General features: G+C 45.1%; 1 protein-coding gene across 5 annotated transcripts in view; it reads right to left on the bottom strand.

Annotated features, from left to right (window-relative positions):
* SPHK2 (sphingosine kinase 2) overlaps positions 1-24,603 on the bottom strand; it is a 298,281-nt gene that overhangs the window by 198,310 nt on the left and 75,368 nt on the right. For all 5 annotated transcript variants that reach the window (XM_078654942.1, XM_078654941.1, XM_078654940.1 and 2 more), the window contains one exon: positions 379-528. In XM_078654942.1, coding sequence (XP_078511068.1) covers positions 379-528 — 150 coding nt within the window. The remainder of the gene's footprint in view (positions 1-378; positions 529-24,603) is intronic.

Consider the following 24,603-nt stretch of genomic DNA (forward strand, 5'->3'; position numbering starts at 1 on the left):
GCATTATAATTAGGAGAGATTCCAGTTTCTGTCTATCACCTATCTGCCTCAATGCCTACTCCTGAAATATCAGTTAAATCTATTATAAAGCACTGCAGCATTCAAGTCTTACATATATGTGCTATTAGCAAAAGCACTCCAATCCATTTGCTTGGCCTCTGGACGTTTTTAAAAAAACAACAAAAAAACCCTGCAAAAACAAAACAAATCGACAATGGCACCATTTTTATAGAAATGAACAGCTGGGTAATTTCAATGAGTTGCCTTAGAAGGGACTACTCGAACATCAGCTCCCATCTCCTAACTGGTGACCCTACCTTACATCCACCTCACCCCTCTGAATCAGGATGTACCTGATGTCCCATTAAGCCACCTCACCTGTCTGAATCAGGTTGTAGCTGATGTCGGCCTCGGTGATCATTGGCAGAATGTGTGTTTGACAGTACTGCAGGGCATGCCCCCGGCCGCCACAGGGATTCACGAGCAGCAGCAGGCGGCGTGGACGGGGCAGCAGGCTGGGCTCGATTTCTATAAGACAGGAGAAAGAAGGACCGAGGGAGATGAGAAAAGGCATGATACTCATACACTGAATAAAGACCATATGAGCAGACGTATGGACAACACACAACTCAGTAGAACACATTCTAAGTCAAGCAAATGTTGTCAACTAGGAATCGAAAAAAGAAACCTTTGTCATTCGATTATTAGTAGTTATTGTAGGTCATTTAGCAACTTAAGGCTACAATTAGTTATATATAATTCCATGAATACATAAAAAGATAACGACATAACACTGAATAACCCATATTTTCGAAAATGAGTTTGCACTGTAATCTGGTAGCTGTAAATTATCAAAGTCGCTCTGCCTACTACAAATCCTGCTCCAGTTTGCTTCTTGCCACTGATCCTATGCATTATGCATAACTGGTAAAAACAGAGGGCCAAAGCACACAACAATTTAAGCAGACATGGTTTCTCAAATTCCGATGAAACCTAAATTGATTCTAAATTCACTGAAAAAACCATAGGTTATAGACCATATATAGTTAGGAATTAGCATTTACAAAACCTTGAAAATTCACTGAAAAAACCACAGGTTATAGACCATATATAGTTAGGAATTAGCATTTACAAAACCTTGAAAATTCACTGAAAAAACCATAGGTTATAGACCATATATCGTTAGGAATTAGCATTTAAAAAACCTTATTTTACTCACACAAAACCATTGAAATTCCATATATAGTTAGTTGCACTAACTATATATCGCGCACCCGCAATCCACTGCTGATGATGTCACATATTACATCATTCATGACATGGTCAGTGACATCACTGATGACATCACTGATGACATCTCAAATGACATCACTGATGACATCACTGATGACATCATCCATTGACTGTGTGTTTCTGTAAAGTTTAAATATGTTTTACATATTGAAGAATGAGTAGATGTATAAGTGTCTGGATGAAGGATTTAGGTGCGTGACTGACTGTATGAGTGAGTGATGAAATGTGTCTCACTGAGTGCATGGGTTAGTGACTAAACTGTCTTAATTTGTGCATCATTATGTCTGTTGTTCTGTAAACTGCTGCATGTGTTGATCAGTAGCTATATGAGTAACTATATGGGTTATTGATTGATTGTCCAAGTATTTGTATGGGAGACTGAGTGTGTGTGTGGCTGGCTGGGAGATGTGTGACTCTGTGCAGATCAATGTGTACTTGTATCAATGATTGTATAAGAGAGTAAGTATGTGTTAGTATATGTTTGAAAATGTAAGGTACTCCATGTTTAAATGGAAAATGGAAAAAATAGAAAATGGAAGTGTGATTGATTCTTTACAGGACTGACTAGGTGTGTGAGTAACTCCATGGATGAGTGGCAGAGTGTGAGTGTCTGTATAGGTGTATGAGTGCATATGATAGTGTTGTAAAGATGAGTGATTGTATGTATGAATGATTGTATGGGTGAATGAGTGAATGTGTGTGTAGACGTAGGAATCAGTGAGTGCGTATGTAGTAACTAGTATTGGTGTGTCAATGGTTTCAAAAATTATACTCTGTGTTTAACACTGGGTGTAACAGAGGTTATATTAAAGTGTGAGGAGATGCATTGTATTGTCACATGAATGATATCATCAGTGATGTGGTCATTGATGTCATTTGAGATGTCATCAGTGATGTCATCAGTGATGTCACTGACCATGTCATGAATGATGTAATATGTGACATCATCAGCAGTGGATTGCGGGTGCGCGATATATAGTTAGTGCAACTAACTATATATGGAATTTCAATGGTTTTGTGTGAGTAAAATAAGGTTTTTTAAATGCTAATTCCTAACGATATATGGTCTATAACCTATGGTTTTTTCAGTGAATTTTCAAGGTTTTGTAAATGCTAATTCCTAACTATATATGGTCTATAACCTATGGTTTTTTCAGTGAATTTTCAAGGTTTTGTAAATGCTAATTCCTAACTATATATGGTCTATAACCTATGGTTTTTTCAGTGAATTTCAATGGTTTTTTAATAGCAAATATCATAAGCTGTCGAATGTCAAGTACGTGGTAAGTAAAAACATTTTCGTGTTTATGCACACTGATCTGCTTTGAATGCTGGCGCCCCCCCCCCCTCATTTCTATTAGGAGTACTCTCTCTTTGCAGATAGTGAAGGGTAGTTAACGCAGGCCTTTGCCCCCGTTGTAATCCGTCGTGCCTGCTTCTCTCTCCATTTGATTGATTGTTCTCTTTGGTTCATTCTCTATTTACAAACAAGCACAGAGTCGCAATACTCTGTTTAGTCTTTGCAGATAGCGAAAAATCGTGTAAAAAAACAAAAGGAATCGAGCAAAATCAGTAGGCCACTAATGGGATCTCTTTTTGACCTCGCTAAAATAGAAACATTAGGAACAACCTGTTGAAAATAGCAATGTGTATGTACATAAGCGGCGTTCATTTGTGTTCACAGTACCCCTTGTTGATTGTTTGAATCGAGCATTGAATTGTTCGAAGTTGGTTCTCTTAAGGATCTTCTCTGCCTGCAAACGAGGAAGAATAGGAATATTCTCTCTCCCTTTGCAGATAGTGAAGGGTAGGTAACGCAAACCTTTAACACGTCGTGCCTATTTCGTTCCTCATTGATTGATTGTTTGCCCGAACATTGACTGTTTGGGAATTGGTTCTTTTTGGAGGTATTCCCTGTTTGCAAATAAACGTAGGAAAATCTTTGCAAGTAGTGAAAGGGTAGGTAATGCGGACCTTTCTCCCCCGTTGTAATCTGTCATGCCTATCTACTCCCCACTGATTGATGCACCTGTTTCACCCGGACCATTTACTAGAGATAGGTCATCTGGCCCGACCAGAGAGCACCCCTAGTGAAAAGGACATATGCAATAATAACGAAGTGATCACTGTATCCTGTTAACAGAAACTTTAGCATGAAACAACCTGGAAAGAAAGGAATAGGAAAACGAAAATCAGTAGGCCACTAATGAACTTTTTATTAAATAACAAACAAAGAAACGATAACAATACGCAATGATAAAACCTATTATTGTCCTAGAAACAAGAAACGTTAGAAGTAAGCCCGTAATAAGAAACCTGAAAACAGTAAGAGAAACCAAGTGTGACATTGCAACGGCCACAAGGCAACGAGGCTTCATCGCCCCTCACTGCCCCAAAACGTGTCTGTCCCACCGCCTGCCACGGCCAAATAACGGCAAACTGGGAAAGATACAAGTCAGCAGACATCCGCCCCATTCTGGAAACTTCCAAAGTGCAACAGGTTTCCGGCTACGCCCAGCCGGAAGCAACACATATAAGGCGGGTCCTGCTGCCAACCGTCGGCAGAAGATCATCACGTAGGGTGTAGCCGGAGGAAAGGCCGAGGCCAGCGGGACCCGGCCAGGGGATTGACAACACTGGAGAGTTGCAGGGGGGGGAATGTCTATGTCCTCGACCCTCCCCTCTCTCTCCCAGTCCGGCCGCGGTGGCACTTGAGAGTTGCAGGTTGTCCCCCCACTCTCTCTCCCGGTCCGGCCACCAACGGCCGGGGGCTGGGGCCGACGGGATCCGGCTGCAGCCGATGAGCCAAGGAACCCGTTCATGGGGCCAGAGCAAAGGGCGTCCGGCCGCCATCCACCGGAGGTCCGGCCCAAAGACGGACGGGACATTTCTTCTTTCTTTTATAATGGCTGCGACAACACTGGGGGGGGATGTCTTGCACATGCCTCCGACCCCCCCCCTCGTCCTCATCGCCTGGTCCGGCCATAACAAATGTCAAGCGAGACGCCGTGGGGTGCACTGGGTGGGAGAGACGGTGCGAACAGGCCTCTCCCGCCTCCCCAGGTGGAGGCTTCCCAGCTGCACCCTCAGCGCTCCAGGCGCCCGGAAAAGGGTTCTTCCACTGTGGCGATGCTGTAACGTCTCGCCCGGCAGGGTGGAGCCCGTCCGCTCATTTGACCCCGCGATCGCCAGTAGCTACCGAACTCTCAAAATGGCGGTCGACCTGGCAAGAGCGGGCCCAGCATGAAGAAATGGCCCGGTCACTGGTTGACTCCACCACCGTAGTCCTCCACGACCTTGAAGATTCTAGAGGAGCCGCGGGAGTCCCCGACCCCCGCAGACACCCCCGATGGGGAATGACTGGCATGATCGCCCGAGGAGTGACGAACCTGTAGCCGCGGGACGTCGGCGCTCCCATGCTGGCGCCAGCCTCAGTTTGAATGACTAGAATCCTGCAGACCTCAGTTCCAGTGAAAGCACGGTGTGACCCGGTAGGAAAAATTGTTGCACCCCCTCCCCTTTTTGACTGATGGTTCAAACCACCGATCCTTTCCTTTGCCCTTTTAACGGAACTTTGGACTGCCTCCCCTCCCCCCCCCCCGCGGCGCCCCACGCCGTTATTTGCTGGGCGGCAACTTACTAGACATCACCTTCGTGCCATCTAGATTTCAGCGCGTTCTGCTGCCTTGGAACTATTCGCACAACAGACCGCTACTGACGACCCACCCCCAGGCAACATCTTCTGAATTTTCATAATTTGAAAGAACTAGTAACATGTCCTCATCAGGAATTTCCTCTTCAATCATCTCATCAGGAATCTCCTCATGAAAACTCTGCAATGATGATTCTTGTAACTCTATGGTCTCCAAACATTCGATAAATTCGCCATCAAGAGATAATTTCATTAAATGTAGTGGATAATTCAAAAGAAATTGCCACGGTCTCTTCATTGTTTAAATGTTTTTACTGTTTTTGTTTTGTTGTATATATTTATAAGTTATTAAAGTTTTATATTCCTACTACTTTGTTGGAGTGCTATATATTTTTAATGTGACACATAATTGTAAAAACTTTGATGTACAAAGAGTCATCCCTGGAATCTTCCGCTTCAGGCTCGGTCCCCTCCCCAATCACAATACAGGATGGTTTTCAGATAGTAGGAACGCGTGTGGTTTGACGGATCTCATCGGGTGTGGGCCTTGATCTACTATAACTCCTTTGAAGAGGGGTGATTCTTTACAGCTGGGGCCATAAACTACATCTGCAGGGCTAGCTGATAGCCTGGACAATCGGACACAGAGGAAGAGGAGTGTCAGAGGGTGCGGTAGTGAATAGGGCGAAAGGGAGGTGTCGGGCGGGCACAGAGTGTGATTCTCAGGGAAGAGCAGCGCAGATGGGGGGAGGTTTATTGCCGATGCATAAGACAGAGAGCGGGGGTGACCAGTGCCTGGGGAAGATGCTTGCGAGGGTGGGGAGCCATACTACGGATCAACAGCGTGCAGAGAGTGGGTCTGGTCAAGGCATCTAAAATGGCTGCCGTGCACGACAAAAGTGTGGCATTTCAAAAAAGGCAAGATGGCGCAGACAATGTTTTTCAACACTTCCTCATTTCCTTCGAATCGAACGTTAACAGACGTTGGTGCATATTACCAAAGTTAAGCGATATTTATCGCTAACGATGCTTAGCAACGAATTTTTTACCGCTAAGCATCGTCAGAAATTATCGCAGATAAACCTTGCTATTATCAAGGTTTATCGCAAATGCGATAAAAAACGGCCGCAATGCATGAATATCGCTAAAAAGTCAGCGATATTCATGCATTACCGAGCTAATGCTCTTAGCCATGTTATCCACCTCCCATTGGATAACATGGCTAAGAACTGCTCAGGGCAGGTGTTAGTTTTTGGAGATATTCGCGCTTGGCGCGAATATCTCCAAAAGTTGGTAATAGGAGATAGATATCTTGCATGTTGTAATGCAAGTTATTGTGGTATATGGAACTCATACCATAATCTCTCAGGAAAGCAGAAACTGATCCTTTTGGGACCGCCTGAGAAGGCCTAGGGGGTGAGGGGTACTCTACTTTGCCCCCTTTTCACGTTCCGAACTATTTTATTTTACTCTCTTCTATAATTACACAAAATGGCAGCGATAAGATGCATCAGAGACAGACAGTGAGAGAAAGGAGGCCGGAGATGAAGAAGAGATGTCAAATACACATTGGAGATAATATAGTGGGAGAAGGGAAGTAAATATGAGTAAACTTACCATGTAACATAAAAATGTTGCACTCTATACTATAAGTCTCATTTTATACTACAATCACTTCGCTACAACCTCATAAATTAAAAATAAAAATGAATAATGTCTCAACCAATTTTTGATTTCTAAATATAAATTTATTCTTCTGAATTTTCAAAATTTGAAAGAACTAGTAACATGTCCTCATCAGGAATTTCCTCTTCAATCATCTCATCAGGAATCTCCTCATGAAAAGTCTGCAATGATGATTCTTGTAACTCTATGGTCTCCAAACATTCGATAAATTCGCCATCAAGAGATTGATCCAAAAAATCATTCAAGTCATCTCCTCCTTGTGAGAATACTTCATTATTGGTGCTGTCAATTTCAATAAATGTAGTGGATAATTCAAAAGAAATTGCCACGGTCTCTTCATTGTGAGCCATTTTATTTTGAAATTGCTTGCTGTAAATTGCAGAAAAAAATAATCACTTTCATTTATCGTTTTTAGTAATACATAATATAAAACTAACTTTATCAAGTATTTAGTATAACAGGACTGTAAATAAATAACAGAAAACATTTTTCAAATTATCTTAAAGTGTACAACATAGTTCCCCTTACAAATTAACAACTCACCTTTTTAAAAGTAGGAGAAGTGTTAGTACTGTGTAAACCAAACACCAGGAATTGAGCACCAAAAATTCCTCACAAATGTACCTCAGACAGTAGTATCACAAAATGGCTGTGGTTTCCTCTCATTTTAGATATATACATAACCAATTAACTTTCATCACACACAAATACAAAACCAAAGTAACATTTTAATTGGTTCTAAATTTCAACACTTTCAAATGTGTTTTCCCCATGCAATTTTCCATAGGACATTTAGATATGTCTACAGCCTGAATGTCTGAACGGAATTACACCAAACTTGGCAAAATGGTACATCAAACCTAAGAGGTCAGGGAGGATCTACTATGCCCCCTTATGGTCATTTGCCCCTTCGCTTTGGCCTCCTCTTGTCTCTCGATCCTACCGAGAGACAAGATGGCGGCCGCTACGGACTGTTTGGAATGTTTACAGACGCCGTAGAACCAATCAGCTTCGCAAAGCTCCATAACGCGAAAAGTACGCGAAGCGGAGCGCTGTTACAGATATATATCTTTTTTTGAACGTTAATTTCTCAAAATCCACTGGAGCACATATATTGAGACCTAGCAAAGGCACATCGGGCTACCAGTCCCTAATAGTTTGCCAAGTTTCGTGCAAATTCATTCAGCCGTTCGATTATTATTATTATTATTTTTTTTTTGCCCCGCGGGGCCCTTTTAAAACCTCCACATCAAACCTAGGGGGTCAGGGAGGATCTACTATGCCCCCTTACGGTCATTTGCCCCTTCGCTTTGGCCTCCTCTTGTCTCTCGATCCTACCGAGAGACAAGATGGCGGCCGCTACGGACTGTTTGGAATGTTTACAGACGCCGGAGAACCAATCAGCTTCGCTTCACAAAGCTCCGTAACGCGAAAAGTACGCGAACTGGAGCGCTGCCCGGTCCGCTGTTACAGATATATATCTTTTTTTGAACGTTAATTTCTCAAAATCCACTGGAGCACATATATTGAGACCTAGCAAAGGCACATCGGGCTACCAGTCCCTACAATTTTGCCAATTTTCGTGCAAATCCATTCAGCCGTTCGGGCTAAAAGTGAGGCCAACCGCCCTATGGAAAACTCAATGTTAAAAACACGTTTTGGGACCCCCCTTTTTTCTCGGCCCCCCCTTGACGAACCCCCCCCAAATTTTCAGGGGCTGCTCAGAAACAAAATGTTCCATTTTCCTGAAAATTTCTGCCAATTCCGTCCACAAACGGCAAAGTTATTAGACATAGAATTTTCAAAAATCCCATAGAGAAAAAATCCTAACTATATATACCTACTGGCGACCGCCAGTAGGTAATAATAATATTTTAACCAAATGATAACGCAAACTGAAAGGTGGTCACTGGGAACTATTTCGCCCCCCTGTTGTTTGAAATAAATACTTGGAAATCATCAGCAAGGCTTAGACAGCGGATGAAACAAGAGATGGTGAAAAGAAATCAGCGCATTGACAGAGTAGAGAAAGAAGCACATTGGGTTTGACCCCTCACCCCAAAAAAGTACAGGTGGCGTTTTAGTCAGCCGCCATTTGTGCAGGTAAGAGTGGTGGGGTTGGGTTAGGGGGGAGATTTGACAGACTAACATAAGGGGAAATTAAATAAACAATTAATTTTCCCTCGTGGTCGTATGTCAATTCTCCCCGCCTCGCCAACCCCCCCTTTCCCCCACCCCTCCCCCAACCAAGCCCCACTGCTGTTACCTGCATGGGCCAGAGCGGGTTTTAGGACTCTGCTTGTATGTACTTTAACATTTCATTTCAAATTCGCAAAGCAGGTACAATTGTACACCTTGAAAGCTGTGCAAGATGCAGATTTCTAGGCCTACTATTCCACCTGTCACATAACTCTTGACGCGCCTCCTTCGCCTCTGTAAAACTGTACATAACTTACAGTGAGAATGGCAGGCACATACGAAAACACATTTTTCTTCCTCTGGGCAGGGTCCATTTTATGTTTAAGGTCAACATACCTTTGTGAATAGGACCAAATGGAAGCATTTAAGTAGTAAGCAATGTGGCTACAAACCATTCTTGGCCAGCCAGCCAATCAAGAGCCTTTTGTAGAGAAAAGGCACATTGAGTCAGGAAAACAGTAAGCTTCTACTTAAAGCTTTCAGGACTAGAAGCTTCTGAGCACCTTGGGTTCTGAATGTTTTTGTGGCAGGACATATGCACACAGCCAAACACAGACAGACACATACGGCAAGCAAAATAAAGAGGGAAGAACGTGATAAGCAACAGCGTCAAGAGCCAATGGAGATTTAACCTGTAGAAGTTTAGCATTATCTGAAAGTTATCCGAACTTCATCCAAATACAGCTATTGTTCTACAAACTTACCTAAAGTGGTATATGACCAATACGGTCACCTCAGTGACCCATAAAGTCCACTATCAGTTGGAGGCTTTTATTCCTTTCAAAAACATTTATTTTCCGGATTTGGACATCCCCATGAGTGAAACTGGGTATTCATATGATAAAACGGTCTTGAAGTGGGTTTTACAGAGTTTATTTCCGTTTTTTCTAAAGCTTTTTTTAATTACAGAATGTTTTTTTCTGAAGCTTTCCAGAAGAATGCGTCTTCACGTTGAAACGTGCATTGAGAAACAGGGGTGGCTCCTCGTACTGGCGTAGAAGCATTGCCCCTCTGCCCAAAGTCAGCAGATGAGAAATAAAATTATACTAACACAACGTCTTTATCGTTTTATTTATCGCTGTCTAACATCGCAATGAGTATTGAGTGGGGCGGGGCAAGGTCATTGCATGGCATAGAGGAGAAATGGTGGGGACTTAAAAGTGCGCATGTCAGTTTGGACAGCCAAAATGACATGCACACTTCTGTTTCTCCAACCCAGCTGTGTTGCACAGCCGTATTGGAGAAAAGCCGTAGGCTCCAATGCATTGAGTGGCAAACGAGGCAGCACAGACCAATTCTGGTGCTGCTCTCATGCTCGAAAGCAGCTTCTGGATTGGGTGGGGAGCTGGTGCCTTAAGGGCCCATCCCCTTAAGGCCTGACAAGAGGAGCAGCGAGGAGGTCAACAGGAGCAGAGCAGCAGGTAAGAATTTTTTATTTTTATTTCCCCCCCCCCCCAACCTGCGGCCAACCCCTCATCGGCCGCCCTACCTCTTTTCACAGGCGGCAGCCACCACTGTTGACAAATAACTAAATACAAGCCACAGTTATATAACATATCGATTCAAGACTGGATGAAGTAGAATGTTAAGGAAGCACATAATGATAAATTGAGTCATAAAGTATAACGAAGAAATTGTGATAGAAAGTGTCATTATAAAGATGCAAGACCAAGTTGAAAATATATCCTAAGGCATATCAAATGACTTCATTAGAATGACTAGGTTGTATATTTAGTATGAATGATGGGATGCCTGATAAGAAGAGCCCTATCCTAACTGTATGAATATTATCTTTGGTAATGTGCAATATGGATACTTAGGATATTACCTATGTATGACAATGGGAAAAAAAATATTATTTGAAGTTTCTATTTTGATTGTCAATAAAAAAAGAAAAGAAATGCAAGGTAAATACCTTTTCTCCGAGCTATAGAATTTGTGTGTATAAATATATAAATGATTGGGGTTCTTTTTGCAATATTGACTTTTTGCCTGCCCTAGGAACAGAGTTTTTTGCAGGGGGTCCCTTTTTCTAGAGGCATCTTGCGAGAACCATAAATAATGTCACTCTAGTTCACATAATGAAATAGTCTTATCTGACGTAAAGCGAGCTGCATCGGATGAGTTTGGGCACCGGATGTCTTGGGGAACTGTGTTTCATTAAATAAGTATAACATTATGCTTCTAGCAATCCTCTGTTACAGAGGCATACACCTGTTGGAGGGTGAATTCTTTCATTTTGTCCAACTGAAGGCCCAGCTCCATAAAGGACTTGCCTCTGGGTCTGAATGTTGACAAAGCATATGAACCTGGACTGTAGAAACTGAATTCCTATTATGCATTGAAGGCAAATGATGAATTATACCATGGTCTTTCTCTGAATGCCTAAAATGGCCACATCTATATATATAAAAACGAATGTATGTCTGTTGGTCCTTTATGCATTACTACACCATTCATCCGATCGCCATGAAACTTTGGGAAGTTGTTGAGTACACTCCCGCGAAGGTTTCTGGCTTAACATATTTTTAAATATCGGCCCCCCAGGGCCCTCACAATCTTTTGAATACTGAATTTTTCCATTTACAGAATACCAGGCGAAGCGACAACGTATAAGTCCATCGATACTGTGATGAATCAAGACAAAGTTGTCAATTACCCCACGGAATTCTTGAATTCACTGGATTTGCCAGGTATGCCACCGCACATTTTAACATTGAAAATTGGCGTGCCGATCATTCTTCTCCGAAACATCAATCCACCACGACTTTGCAACGGTACAAGACTTTCGGTGAAAAAGATGATGAACAATGTCATCAAAGCTACAATTTTGAATGGGAAATTCAAGGGGGAAGATGTACTGATGTACTGTTGCCACGTATTCCAATGATCCCAACAGATATGCCTTTTGAATTCAAACGTTTACAGTTTCCGTTGTGACTCGCTTTTGCAATGACCATCAACAAAGCACAAGGACAATCACTGCAAGTGTGTGGACTAGATTTGGAGAATCTGTGCTTCTCACATGGACAACTGTATGTGGCCAGATCACGTGTCGGAAAACCTGATTTATTCGTATACGCACCAGACGGAAAAACAAAAAATATTGTGTATCCGCAAGCACTCGAATAAATAAATAGAATTAAAACACTTTGAAATGTTTTCCATATTAAAATGAATAAGTTTCAATAAAAATGACACAATGTAAACTGAATGTTATCATTATGTGGAGTGGTGTGGCTCACTGGTTAGAGGTGGCAGACCCGGAAGCAGAGGACGGCCCGGGACCAGGGTTCTATCCCCGACGCGGAAGGGTCGTGGACCAGGGTCAGCGGACTCGATAATTCTCGCCTCGGTGCCTACTCTAACCAGGGATCACACTCGGCAACTCTGGGCATTAGCTTGCCTCATCTCCACAACGGCCCCCCACATACACCGGACCGGGGATGCCTGGTTTCACCTTGGAGATACCCAGTAGGGACCATCTCACAGGGAAAGGCAGGATGGGTTCCCCAGCGGTCTACAGCGCAGAGATACTCCTTCTGGAGTCAATTCTAGCGCTTTAGAAACCCACAATTAATAACGAGTTTCCTTGAATTTCCTTTCTTCTGAGATCGCAGAAACGCGCGACGGGTAAGCTAGTTTTCCATAATAGCAAGCTGTGTTTACTGTAATATCACTGTTTTTTTTTACAACTTTTGCACTGTTCTGTATCATTTCTTCATTCCTTTTTTCTCAGGAGCATCTTGACTGTATACTACTGGCTGTTGCACATAAATTCACTTTTTCCTGATTAAGATCCCCTTCAGGCAAACAGCTGATTATTTGTAGTTATTTATCAAGTGGGGACGTATTCAGCCTCTGCATAGATTGTTAAGTGTCACAAATGTAGATCTACAAGAACCCTTTTGTATGTACTGTATATTATAGATTGGTTCGGAGAAAATTAGGGTTACCCCATAAAGTTATTCGAATACCGGTTTGGCAGACTACCAAGGAGCTTGCAAGATGGAAATAAAAGTACGCCTTAGTCATGATTGAATGGAAGCAGAGCTACGGTCCTGTAGTCATTAGTGGTCACATATACATAGTGTTGGAAGGTAGTTTATTAGAAGGTGTAGTTAGGGACCTACCACTAGTAATAAGGTCACAATCACAATGTGTCTAGTCAAGGCCACAATAAATTATTCCCTTGTCAACCCTTGGTAGTTGGCAATGAGAAGGCAGGCTTGACTTCGAAGACAGGTGTGAAAAGCATTTAAAAACACCAATTTATTAAATAAGTACGACATCACATACAAAGCCAACATCAATTTATAAAAATTAGATATTGTTATCTTTAAAATGACACCAGAATGACAACAATCCAATGTAGAAAACCGGAGATTTAAATTTTTAAAGAATAAGTACTTTCTAGAGCCTAAAAGCCCAAAGAGCCACCTTTGACATCTGGTCGCACATGACGGGGACAAAGTCCAAGTTTGAGGCTGACCGCGATGGTATCTGCAAACACAACAGTGATGGACAGAATGTGGATCAATGTCACACATTCACCCCAGTCCAAAGATCTGGGCCCAAATCCATCGTTTTTCCACTCCACACCACCCTGGGTTAGACAATGGCGATATGCAAATCAGCGCTGACCCTGTGCCCCATGGGAACAGTCCAGTCCGAACTACAAAAGCCATGGTGGGAGGCCTTGGTCTAAATTTTGCCTTCACACGTAGTAACTTTTCTGGAGCTTTTTTTCTTTTGACGTCAAGCGAGGCTCCTAGTCAGGACAGATTTGTGTTGATGTCTGCTTGGTCCAGCGTGAGCTCTTGGCGAAATTTTGGAAGTCTTGAACTTCGTAGCTTTCAACAGGGTGAACCTAAAATCAAGGCTAGGTCGCAGTTCGAGGTCACTGGCTTGACTCTCGGTGTTGGTTTGGTCACCTTATGGTGCTTTTTACCAAAGTTGCTCCAAACTTCTGGATCTTCATTCAGAAGGTCTCAATGAGGGTGCAAAGTTTCCACAACGCCAATCTAGGGTTCTAAAATCTCTATGATGGACCTTGGGATGTTTGGACTACAATTCCCACAATGCATCTGGCCAACTCTTTAAACGCCCACTGGACGCACTCCAAGATGTGGACTTCTTGGTGGAGATGGTGGAGATGGTGGAGGCGAGCTCTGTTAACTTGTTGCTTTCAGGAGTCAACTCCTTAATCTTTGTGAAGCCAGGCAAAGCATTAAGGTTGTAGTTTTCGATTGTGCACCAAGTGTAGTCCTTCAGAGTGCAATCCTTTGGGTGCAGGTCAGGGTTCCAGCACGGTAGCACTTCTCCTTGTAGTTTCAAGCAGGGATCCAAGTTGCTGGGCATTGCTCCCATATTAATTCACAGTTCCTGGGTGACAAGCGGTGGCACCCCTGACCAATATGGTGCAGGGTGTCACCCTCTGGTACGACCACTTCCTCCAAAGTGTGCCATATTCTTGACCCAAAAAGCACTATTCTGCCAAAATCCAAAATAGAGAAACTCTCTTCTGGTGATTAAAATCTGGCTAAGTCATCCCACTGGTGCAGCTAAGATTCCTTAACACTCCCCTTCTAGCCCCTCTGTAAATCTAATTACAGGGGCTCCTGTCTGGCTGGTGGAGCAGGATGTGGGAGTGAGCATGTGCTGCCCTGAACTGTCTTTTACCCTTTGAAGACTAGTTTGGCTACTCCACCCCATCCTGCCATTTGCTCTGCAGCTTGCAGTTCTCCCACGGGGAATCCTTTGTCTCTAGTCAGGCGATTTCACACCTCATTAACATGTGTATTTGTAAAGTGCATGTTCATCGGTAGGCATCTTGCCGCTGAATAACAGATGTTTATTAAGACAGCTTGGCTCAGACTGGCAGAGGCTGATCAATCACCGCAGGGCTTCTGGAAGGCTGGATATTGGCTTACAGAAAAGAAAGTTCTATAACATATTTTCTGTCATATAATAGTGTCAAGTTTTGGGATTAATTTGAACTATCATTTTGATACTTTGAAGTGCATTTTAGCTCCTTTCTTTTAATAGTTACACTTTAATAAAGAATTCCCATGTTAGCCTATGGAGCTGTTGTGCTACAATGGGTAAACACAGAACTGGCAGTTTTTCCGTCACCAGGGCATATAAAACATATGTTATAATGTTCCTGCTTATAGTTGCAAGGCAACCTACTACTGGTAGACCTTAGCGATGACATATGTAAAAATAAGGTAGTTTGAGACTTTGGAAGTACCTTTAATTCCAAAGTCGAATTTGCATACAATTTTAATGTAAAGACAGCATGAAAAGCATAGCTGCCTTTAAAATGAAAGCAGGCGGCACAGTAGGGCATTACGTCTATTGGGCCTCTAAACCTTCATGCCCTATTATATACTAGGGACTTACAGCTAAGCTGTCTGTACCAACTGTGATTAATGCTAATTACCATGTACTTTTAATCCCATCACATGCCCTGGGTCTACTCATCAGAACCCAAGGCACAATCGGAGTCAGAAAACCAGCATCTTGTAGTCAAAAATGGGGGCAAAAAGTGTGGGGAAGGTGTACAGCAAATAGGGCCTGGCTTCTCACACATAGTAAATAAGGAAAGTGATATAAGTGAGTGCCGAGGCGCCTCAAAAAATGACTCATCAAGTTGAGTGAATAGAATGTAATTACATTCACATGGAGACAGAGTAAAAGCTGGGCTGCATGATACAACTCAAATATTGTTTTTCAATGCTAGTTTTTAGGATTTTATACTTTGCTTTTCACACAACTAGGAGACTCTAGACATTTGTGAGCTTACAAATAAACCATGACAATTTTTGGTCTTTTATTACTGAAATTAATGTAAAGAAAGAGACAAGGGGGCACTGGATTATTTACCTCTCTGGTTCATGACTAAAGAATTAGGTCAGAAAAGTTTTAAAAGTTTGAATATATGCAAGTCGGTGTTGTCCTATTGCTAGAGCGGTGTACTCTTAACTCCCACACCCTACGGCTTTCTCGACACCTCAAGTAAATGATCAGTTTGCTATCCATTCATATGAATAATAAAGCAGATCTACTGACAGAGAAGATAATGCGGCATGGAAAGGAAACCTTCAGAGTTGCAGGTCATTGGCATACTGCTGATGGGTAATGCTAGAGGTGAAGAGGAGTGCATCAAAGGGAATGATTTTCAGGTTGAAGAGGGTAGGGCAAAAAAAAAAAATCCCTGGAGGTGAGGGGTAGTTTGAAGTGTCTTCCCTAGTTTAATCTGTTGAGAGAGGCAACTGTAGGAGGAGGTAAATCACCTGAAAACAGTACCCTCAATGCAATACAATCCTGTAGAATATTTAGTAGAACTTTCTGCCTGACTGTGTCAAAAGCAGTCAGGAGTCACAATTGTCTGGGAAGTCTAGGACATGGTCTATTATTTTAAGCAAGGCTGTCTCCGTGCTGTAGCCAGATCTAGACCCAGATTGTAAACTATCAAGGAAGTGATGCTCTCTGATGAACTATTTAGTGTCTGTTTTTTCTTAAATTGCATTCAATCAAGCTTCTTTGCTGACAAGTGTATCACACGATGCATGTTTAGCCCCAGGTATGAACATTCTAGGACTATCTCCAACCTCTCTGTATACATATGAATACCTATTTGTGTGAGAGTGAGTTAACATATTCATATTTGGCTTGTGTTATGTTTGGGCTGCCAAGTGCCCCTCGATTAGCCTGCCAGTAATCTTGTAAGTCACTTTGGTCTGTAAGAACAACTGAAGGTCATGACCTGGAAGCTGTCCTGGAAAGGTTAATCTACCCAAACATGTGAAAACAGCGTGCTACTTGGATCAGTGTTGACAGTCGCTTTTGGGGGAGGTGCTCCAGGTACTCCGAACTATCAGCAGAGCTGCTTTTCATAACCGCTTCCCACAGGTGAGCGCAGGTGACAAATAGAACTAGTACAGTAGAGAGGTAATTGAGAATTCACTGCAGGGTTACTGTAATGAACGTTTGCTCAGCCATCTACTATGTTTTAAATTCACACAAGACCCCTGGTAAGTGTTACACATCTCCAGATCCTCCTGTGGATCTGTTGGCATCGGGGTCAGTACAGGGATGGACATGCACGCGGCGGTGCATTGAGTTTATATAGGAGATGGTGTCTGTTAGAAATAGGTTTTCTGATTGGGTAGGGAAGGTATGCACCTAAGCCAGGCAGAATCCACCAGTCTAGTCAGGATAAGGGGATTACACATCTAAAATAACCCCAGCTCACCCCCTTGGTAGCTTGGCACGAGCAGTCAGGCTTATCTCCGATGCAATGTCTAAAGCATTTGCACATAACAAACAAACAGAAATACACTGAAAGCACTACATGAGGACACCACATCAGTTTTAGAAAAATATCCAATATTAATCTGTGTAAAACAAGACCAAAACAATAACAATCCAACATACAGTGGTCAAAATATGAATTGGTTGGTTGATAGCTTTATTTCGATATGCAGATATCATAAAAGCATTACAGAAGTATATAAAATAGCACATCGTAAAAAAAACTGTACAGTTAAAATTAAGTCAAATAAAAGGTTTCTGAATTGTACAATAATAAATTATTTAAAAAGGAATTAAATTGATATAGACAGTCTTTTTAAGCGAATCAACCATGCCCATTTGAAAAATTTGGACACACCGCAGACTATGGGGGAGGATGTGTCAGTTAATAAAATCCGTAGAGCCACCGTATAGTGGAGAGTTCCCAGTTGCCTGCAGAGAGGTTTAAGCCAATATCTTCTTGGGCGGGTGTAGACAGGGCACTCAAAAAAGAAATGAGCCACAGTTTCTGGCCTAGTTGTACATAGTGAACAGTATGGTGATGCCTGCGCGGGTGTATTCCATCTTGAGAGCAAGTCTCCTAAAGGTAAGGTGCCTACTCTAAATTTGATATAAAGTGTCCGGTCAGCAGGAATTATAATTAGGTCCAGGTAGGGCTCAAAGGCAACAACGTCTTTTATTTTCAAGTAAGCTGCGGTGGAGTTGCAGTGACGTGGATTACTGATAAGCTGGGCAGAAACCCACTCCCAATATAGTTTTTTCAGGGTCGTCTTTGGCGGGGCAGATTGTGTAGTCCAGCAAGACCCCAGACCTAGGTCTCCCAGGAGATTTTTGATATCCCTGAGCCACTTAATCTTATTCCAACCACACATTCCCATCACCTCTGACAGCCCATCCGCATAGGTTTTCAATTCGGGAACTCTCCACAGACGAGCCCATAGGAGGAGTGGCCAGAGGCGAGCCTGGTCCTTAACTGCTTTGCAACCTGCATCCAAAAGCACCGGAACTGTTGGAGTGCTCATCGGAATGGCCAGGAGGTCCTTCAGAAATTTATTCTCTGCCTTGGAAAGTACCTCCAGATTACCAAGACCCCATAGCTCAGCCCCGTAAAGAGATGCCGTGACAGCTCTGGCTTTGTAAATGTCAATTACTGGAGCTACACATTGCTTGGAAGAATTACGATACTCACTCTACAATGCTCCCCCCACACTTTTGTGACTAAGGGTCATTTTGTTGATATGGGGTGACCAGCTCATGACATCACTCATGCGGATCCCTAAGTAATCAAATTCTGAGACTCTCTCAAGGGGAACAGAGTTTAGTACTGGAGGACGACCAAGCTTGCGTGGAGGGTGCATGATCAAGTATTTAGTTTTTTCCACGTTTATGACCAACCCTCTTTTTGAGCAAAAGTCCTGAAAGCGGTTCAAAAGCTTCTGGAGGCCCTGGGGAGTTTTTGAGATAAGGAGGGTGTCGTCCGCAAACAACAGGGTTGGAATCCTCACGCCCCCCAAGGAGGGGGCGTCTGCTGGTTCTTCAAGCAGGTGCTCTACCACACCATTCACGTACAGGGAAAATAGTGTGGGAGCTAATACACAACCCTGTCGGACACCCCTATTAACCGGGATCCTGTCGGTCTTTTCCCCGTTCTGTCCCCATCGCACCTGGGCATAGTTGTCATTATGAAGTTTGATGAGGAGCAGTAAGATGTAAGGGGGCAGCCCAAGACCCTGCAAGACCCTCCAGAGTTCCTCCCTGGGAACCAGGTCAAAGGCAGTCTTCAGGTCTATAAAGGCCAAGTAAAGACTGCCCTTGCCCAGTTCCACCACCTTCCAGTGTAGAAGCAATAATCTAAACACTTGCTCAATAGTTCCTGTACCGGAACGAAAACCCGCCTGCAGGTCGGACAATATATGGTTTTCATCTACCCAGTGAAGAATCCGCCCCAAAATCGCCTTTCCCGCCACCTTCTGAGTAGAGTCAATGAGGCTTATTGGCCTATAGTTCCCCGGTTGGTCCCGACAACCTTTTTTTAAAATTGGGACTACCTCTGCCCCTTTCCAAGACTCAGGGACAGGTCCTCCGTCTAGAATGGCATTCAAGATAGCAGAAATCAATATGCCCCATTCACCCGGATGGGCTCGAAGAAGATCCCCTGGCAGCCCATCAGGACCAGCTGCTTTCAGGGGTATCAAGGATTTGATCAAATTCATAACCTCCTGTGCAGTGAAGGGGTCAGTGGCTCTATCCAGTGCAAATGGGGGAAGGGAAAATGGGTCATCAAGTGACCAGTCTACAGCTGAATAAAGGGCCTTAAAGTGGTTGAACCACGTCTGTGCTGGGATCGTACAAGTCCTCAGGTTGTCATCAGGGCGATTCCTACTGCCCACCAGGTCCCAAAAGCCTTTAGCATCTCTCCCCCTACTTGCAGCCAGGAGATCTTGCCAAAAATTATCCCCCCATTCCTTTTTGGCAAGTTTCAAACATTGTGAGTACAACCTTCTAGCCTCCCTAGTCCTTGTTTGGCACTTAGATTTCACTGCTTCCACAAGCAGTGTCTTGGTTACCCTGCACTTGTGGTTATACCAACCCTGTCTTTTACGTGGACGTGTCTTCCCGCCATTATGACTGAATGGGACAATAAACAGATTGCTTATGGCCCGAGTTAGACTACAAAACCGGTCGTGCAGCTCCACCGGCCCGCCCTCAAGGGAGTCCAAATTGTCTGAGGCTGTGGTTAAGAGCTGAGATATGATGGACATCTTCTCAACCGAGAGCGTGAGCTTAGCCCACTTCAGCCGTCTACCACAGTTCGAGACAACTGATTCACCGGGAACAATAGCGCATGTAGATGAACCCCCTATATCCTCAAACCACCCAGGAGACAAGGCAAGGGAGAGCAAGTTGTGATCGCTCTCCACGGAGGATATGATTTCCATATCTTCCACCGAGCTCCATAGGTGGATGTCAAGCAGAATATAGTCAATTCTTGACGTGTGGTTGGGCCTATTGTACGTATGGGCTCCCGCTTTATCAGATCTAGTCCTTCCATTGAGGGCCCTCAGGTTAAACTCCATGGTGAGAGAATTGACCTGGAGTGCCGCCTCGGTCCATCTCTTAATTGGGCTAAGCTCTAAAGCCGGTATCCCTCTCCTATAGTCATCCTCCTCCTGATCTTGGGTGACTTCTGAGCCAAGGGGCTCAAAAGTGCAGTTAAAGTCGCCCGCGACCAGGGTACATAGCTTATACGGGGAAGATCTAAGCAGACCCTCTAAGAGAGCTATAGTGGGTGATTGTCTGCCTCCTTTTATGCCCCGGGCGTAGATATTAAAAATATTAAGAATGACTCGACCTCTGGAATTTTTTAAGGTGATATTAAGGAGTTCCGGACAGTTTGTTTGATGCTCCTCTACCCTGCAATTAAGGGAGGAAGATACCCAAATAAGGAGGCCTCCAGAGGGGCGCCCCTGCCCAATTCCGAGTAAACAGCAGGTGTAAAATGGGATGAATAACCCGCCTTGTGCAGGGGCTCCCTACTCCAGGTCTCCTGGAACACGCAAATGGAGTACTCCTCCACAAGAGCATTCCAGTCAGGCAAGGCCAACTTCGTAACTAGTCCAGCCACGTTCCAGCTGAAAACCCTAATGAATGGGTCCGTCACAGCTGCAGCGCTGCTGGACATGACAGTGCCGACCAACCCTGCCTCTACCAAAGTGGGTTGTTCGATAACAGCTTCAGTTGGATCCCGCCCCACACCTAGTTCCCGATTAGCCATTGAGGCTACCTGCTTCCCTGTTGCGGTGGATGAACCTGTCAACATTAGGGATGAATGGGAAACTCCATCAGTTTTTAAATCCCCCCATGCCTCCCCAAGAGAATCAGCAAGTCAGTACCCCCTGGGACCCCAACTCGGCCTCGGCCACACAGCATGCAGCTGGAACAGAGGTTTTGCAGGATGCCATTGGCTCTCAAAGATGTTATAATAGGTTGCCCCAGGGATTTGAACAGGACATTTCATAGCCGGCCGTGGGTAGAAGTATGTTAAATCGACCACATCAATACCTGGTCCACCCGTGACCTGCTCAGAATTACATATTGCGTGAGCAACTCTCATATCTTGAAAGTTGACTACCACGCAATCACCCTCAAATGGTTTCTTTCCCTGTCCAATCCAACCTACCCTGCGCACTCCAAGGATCACCCCATCCACTCCCATGGGAAGGGGTCTATTGGCTTTTAGCCAATGGATGATTTTATTTTTCAGTGCCTGGTGGTTTTCTGGCTGAGCGTCCTTCAGGACGGGAACATTAATGAGGACGGCAACGTATGGATGGCACTCTGGGGGGAGATTAAATGGGGGACATTTTCGAACCACCTTCAGCGGTGTGGTCGCAGGAGAAGGGACTACAGGATGGCTCAATGCTGCTTTTGCCTTTAAGGCCGGGGCAGCTACCCTGGCGTCATCAGTTTGATGAGCCGATCGTTTTGGGTTAGTAAAGGCCCCTCCCGCTTGCAACTTCTTTTGGTCAGGTTTGAGCTTTGCATTCCTCACTATCGGGGGGTACTAGCATGGACCTGGGCAATATGAATTATAGGTCCTGATTTAACAGTAACAGGGGTCTCGGAAGCGGTTACCGAGTCTTTCCCTGCCGCTGAGGCATATACAGACGTTGTTGGTGATGCTGCCCGAGTTGAGCCCCCGGGATCCCCCTTCCCGGCATTCCCACCCGCGATGTACTCCCTAGATTTGGACTGTAGTTTGATGAGAGTTTTCAGGGAAAAGAAGTTATCCCGGGTGGTCTGTTCGAACCTGTCAAGCCTATCCCCCAAACTCTTGACTTGGTCGATAAGCGGGACCAATAGAGACTTAACCAGATTCTCAATGAGCTTAGGGGTAAGCGCTTCATGAGGAGATTTTGGAGGTGGGGGAACCATGAAATTTGCCTGTGAGGTTTCAACCACAGTTATCATAGGATCATTTCCTCCGGCTGAATCAGTGGTCGATGTGGCAAGTCCACGGCTATTTGGTAGGGCAGGACCTCTTGGGACATACTTCCTCGGGCGCTTGTGATGTAATATAAGGCTACCCTTCTGTGTGCAAGTAACCCTTTTTCTCTTAGTACGAACCAGGGGGGCTCGTGCCAAACACGAAAATGTGGGAGCCTGTGAGAGGACCTGAGGAAGCGGTTGACACACCAGACCGGCAGAAGTACTTGGGGGTGTAGTAAATCGGGGTCCTGTGATCACTGGACTAGAGCTAATGGGCAAGGGTTGTACTACCATGCTTTCCAGCCTATCAATGCTTGCCCCTATTGCTGCAATCCGTGGCTGCTCAGAGACAATCCCAGGTAGAGTGGAGGTAGGCTGGGTAGGTGTTGGAGACAGGGCATGTGCCACTGCTCCTAACGAGGAGCGCCTGGCCGGGAAGGAATCTTGTGAGAGGCGGCGTTCCGTCATCACAATCTCCTTTTCAATGACAGCAGCTACTCTTGTAATGAATTTGTCCATCGTGCCAATCATAGAGCTCCCTAGGACATCCTCACCCCCGCCTCTCAGAGCTTTCCCAGAACGGGTAGACATGTGGGCCTCTAAACCCCCAAGGGGATTACTAACTCTGTAGCAAAAGATGGCAGATGACAGGGGGGTGGCCCAGCCCAGCCACTGACAGCCCCTGACTGCCACAGACTGCCACAGACTGCCCGCCCTTTGCCCGGGCTTCGCTCGGCGTCCCGCTCGCGTCCCGCTGCGCGCCAAGCAGCCTGTTAGATGGTGGCCGTTGCGGGCGTGGGGCGTGTCTCACTGGGGGCGCGGCCGTGCGCACCTGAGCGGCGCAGGGACTCCTGGTCTTCCGAGTCCCTGGTTGCACACGCCCTCTGTTGATGTTTCACTCCTCCTTGCAGCTTTCACAACCGCCCAACAGTCTTACAACCTGGCCCCTCGCTGCAACCCACGAAGCGGCACCCACGAAGCGGGTGCGGCAAGCAGTAGCGGGAGCAGCGGTATCCCGAGGGATAAAGAGCAACAGGTCAGCTCCGTGGGTCCGTGGGTCCTTCTCCTCTCCCAGGTAACAAACAGTGGTTAATAATGTAAAAATAAACTTTATATACATTTATTTGAAGTCGTTGGCTCAGTCTGGGGCTATCACGGCATTGTGAACAAACAAATCCCACATTTCCGGCCAGTCGCAGCGTCACAGGCCAGCTACAGTGTATGGGAGATCCATAAAAGAGTACCTTTGGAGATGCAGGACGTCAGACCTTGTGGTGAGCTCCGGAGGAGTGGTTTCGGCAGGCGTCTGTTCCAGAAGTCGTTGCAGTAGTTGCTGAGCCCTTGAAGTCAAACGCATTTTATGGCGAACTCTGAGTTTGAAGTCAGGATCGCTGGCTTTGGTAGGCGTCGGGGCTGCGGTGTGAACGGAGCGGTGCAACATGTGGTGCCCTCTGGTTGTGGTGCAGGCAAGAGGCTCTGTGACAGTTGTCCAGCGGTGTCGGTGAGACTAAGGCTGCGGTGCCAACGGTGCTCCTAGCAGTGCTGACAGGTCACGTTGCAAGTGGCAACGGTGTCATTACTGAAGTGCTGTCGTTGGTAGACCCAAGTCTGCGGTGCGAGATGGGGCAATGTGGTGTGCGGGGCCCACAGGTCGTGGTGCAGGTAGCGGAGTTGGTGTGCCGAGGCTTCAGTGTGAGATGGGTGGTGCTTCGTGTAACTTAACAGGCGGTGCCCCCAATCCACGGTGCTGGCAGTGTTGTTATTGTCAGCGGGAGCGTCGTCATCGATGAGACCAGAGCTGCGGTGCGTAGTGATAGTGCTCCGTGTTCTCCACAAGCGATGTCCACGGGTCATCGTGCAAGCAGCGGCTCTGTAGCAGCATCAGGTGTCGAACAGTTCTGTCCTTTTCCTGCCCGAGACAGAAGCAGCAACTGCAGGTCCAGTGGAAAGTTATGCTTGTGAGATGTCTCAAAGCAGCTCCCAAGTTAACCTATGAGACAGATAGCCCTGCACTAGTGAAAAACGAAATGCACAGTATTTCACTATCAGAACATGTAATGCCAGGCCATGTTGAAAGGCTACTTGTACGGGTGGCACAATCAGTGTTGCAGGCCCACTAGCAGCATTTGATTTAGTAGTAAGTTAAATAAGCCAATCATGGAAACCCAATCATAACACAATTTGCTTGAAGAGCATATGCCCTTTAGCACTGGTAAAGTGCCCAGAGTCCTAAAACCAACAAAAACAAGGTCAAAAACAGAAGGCCGAAAAGCAAAACGTCTGGGGGGTAAACCCGTTGAAAAAGCCAAGTCTTAAAAGTGCCCTCCTGTGGAGCTGTCGGCACCGGGCTCAGTGCAGGGGTGGGCTGGCACATGGTGGCGCATTGCTCCAATATAAGAAAAGGGTGCCTTGGGCGTGGGGCGGGCTGGGGCCTAAGGGAGAGGAGGCTCTCTTGGAGTCTCTCG

The sequence above is a fragment of the Lissotriton helveticus genome, chromosome 7, assembly GCF_964261635.1.
Source record: "Lissotriton helveticus chromosome 7, aLisHel1.1, whole genome shotgun sequence".
NCBI lineage: Eukaryota > Metazoa > Chordata > Amphibia > Caudata > Salamandridae > Lissotriton > Lissotriton helveticus.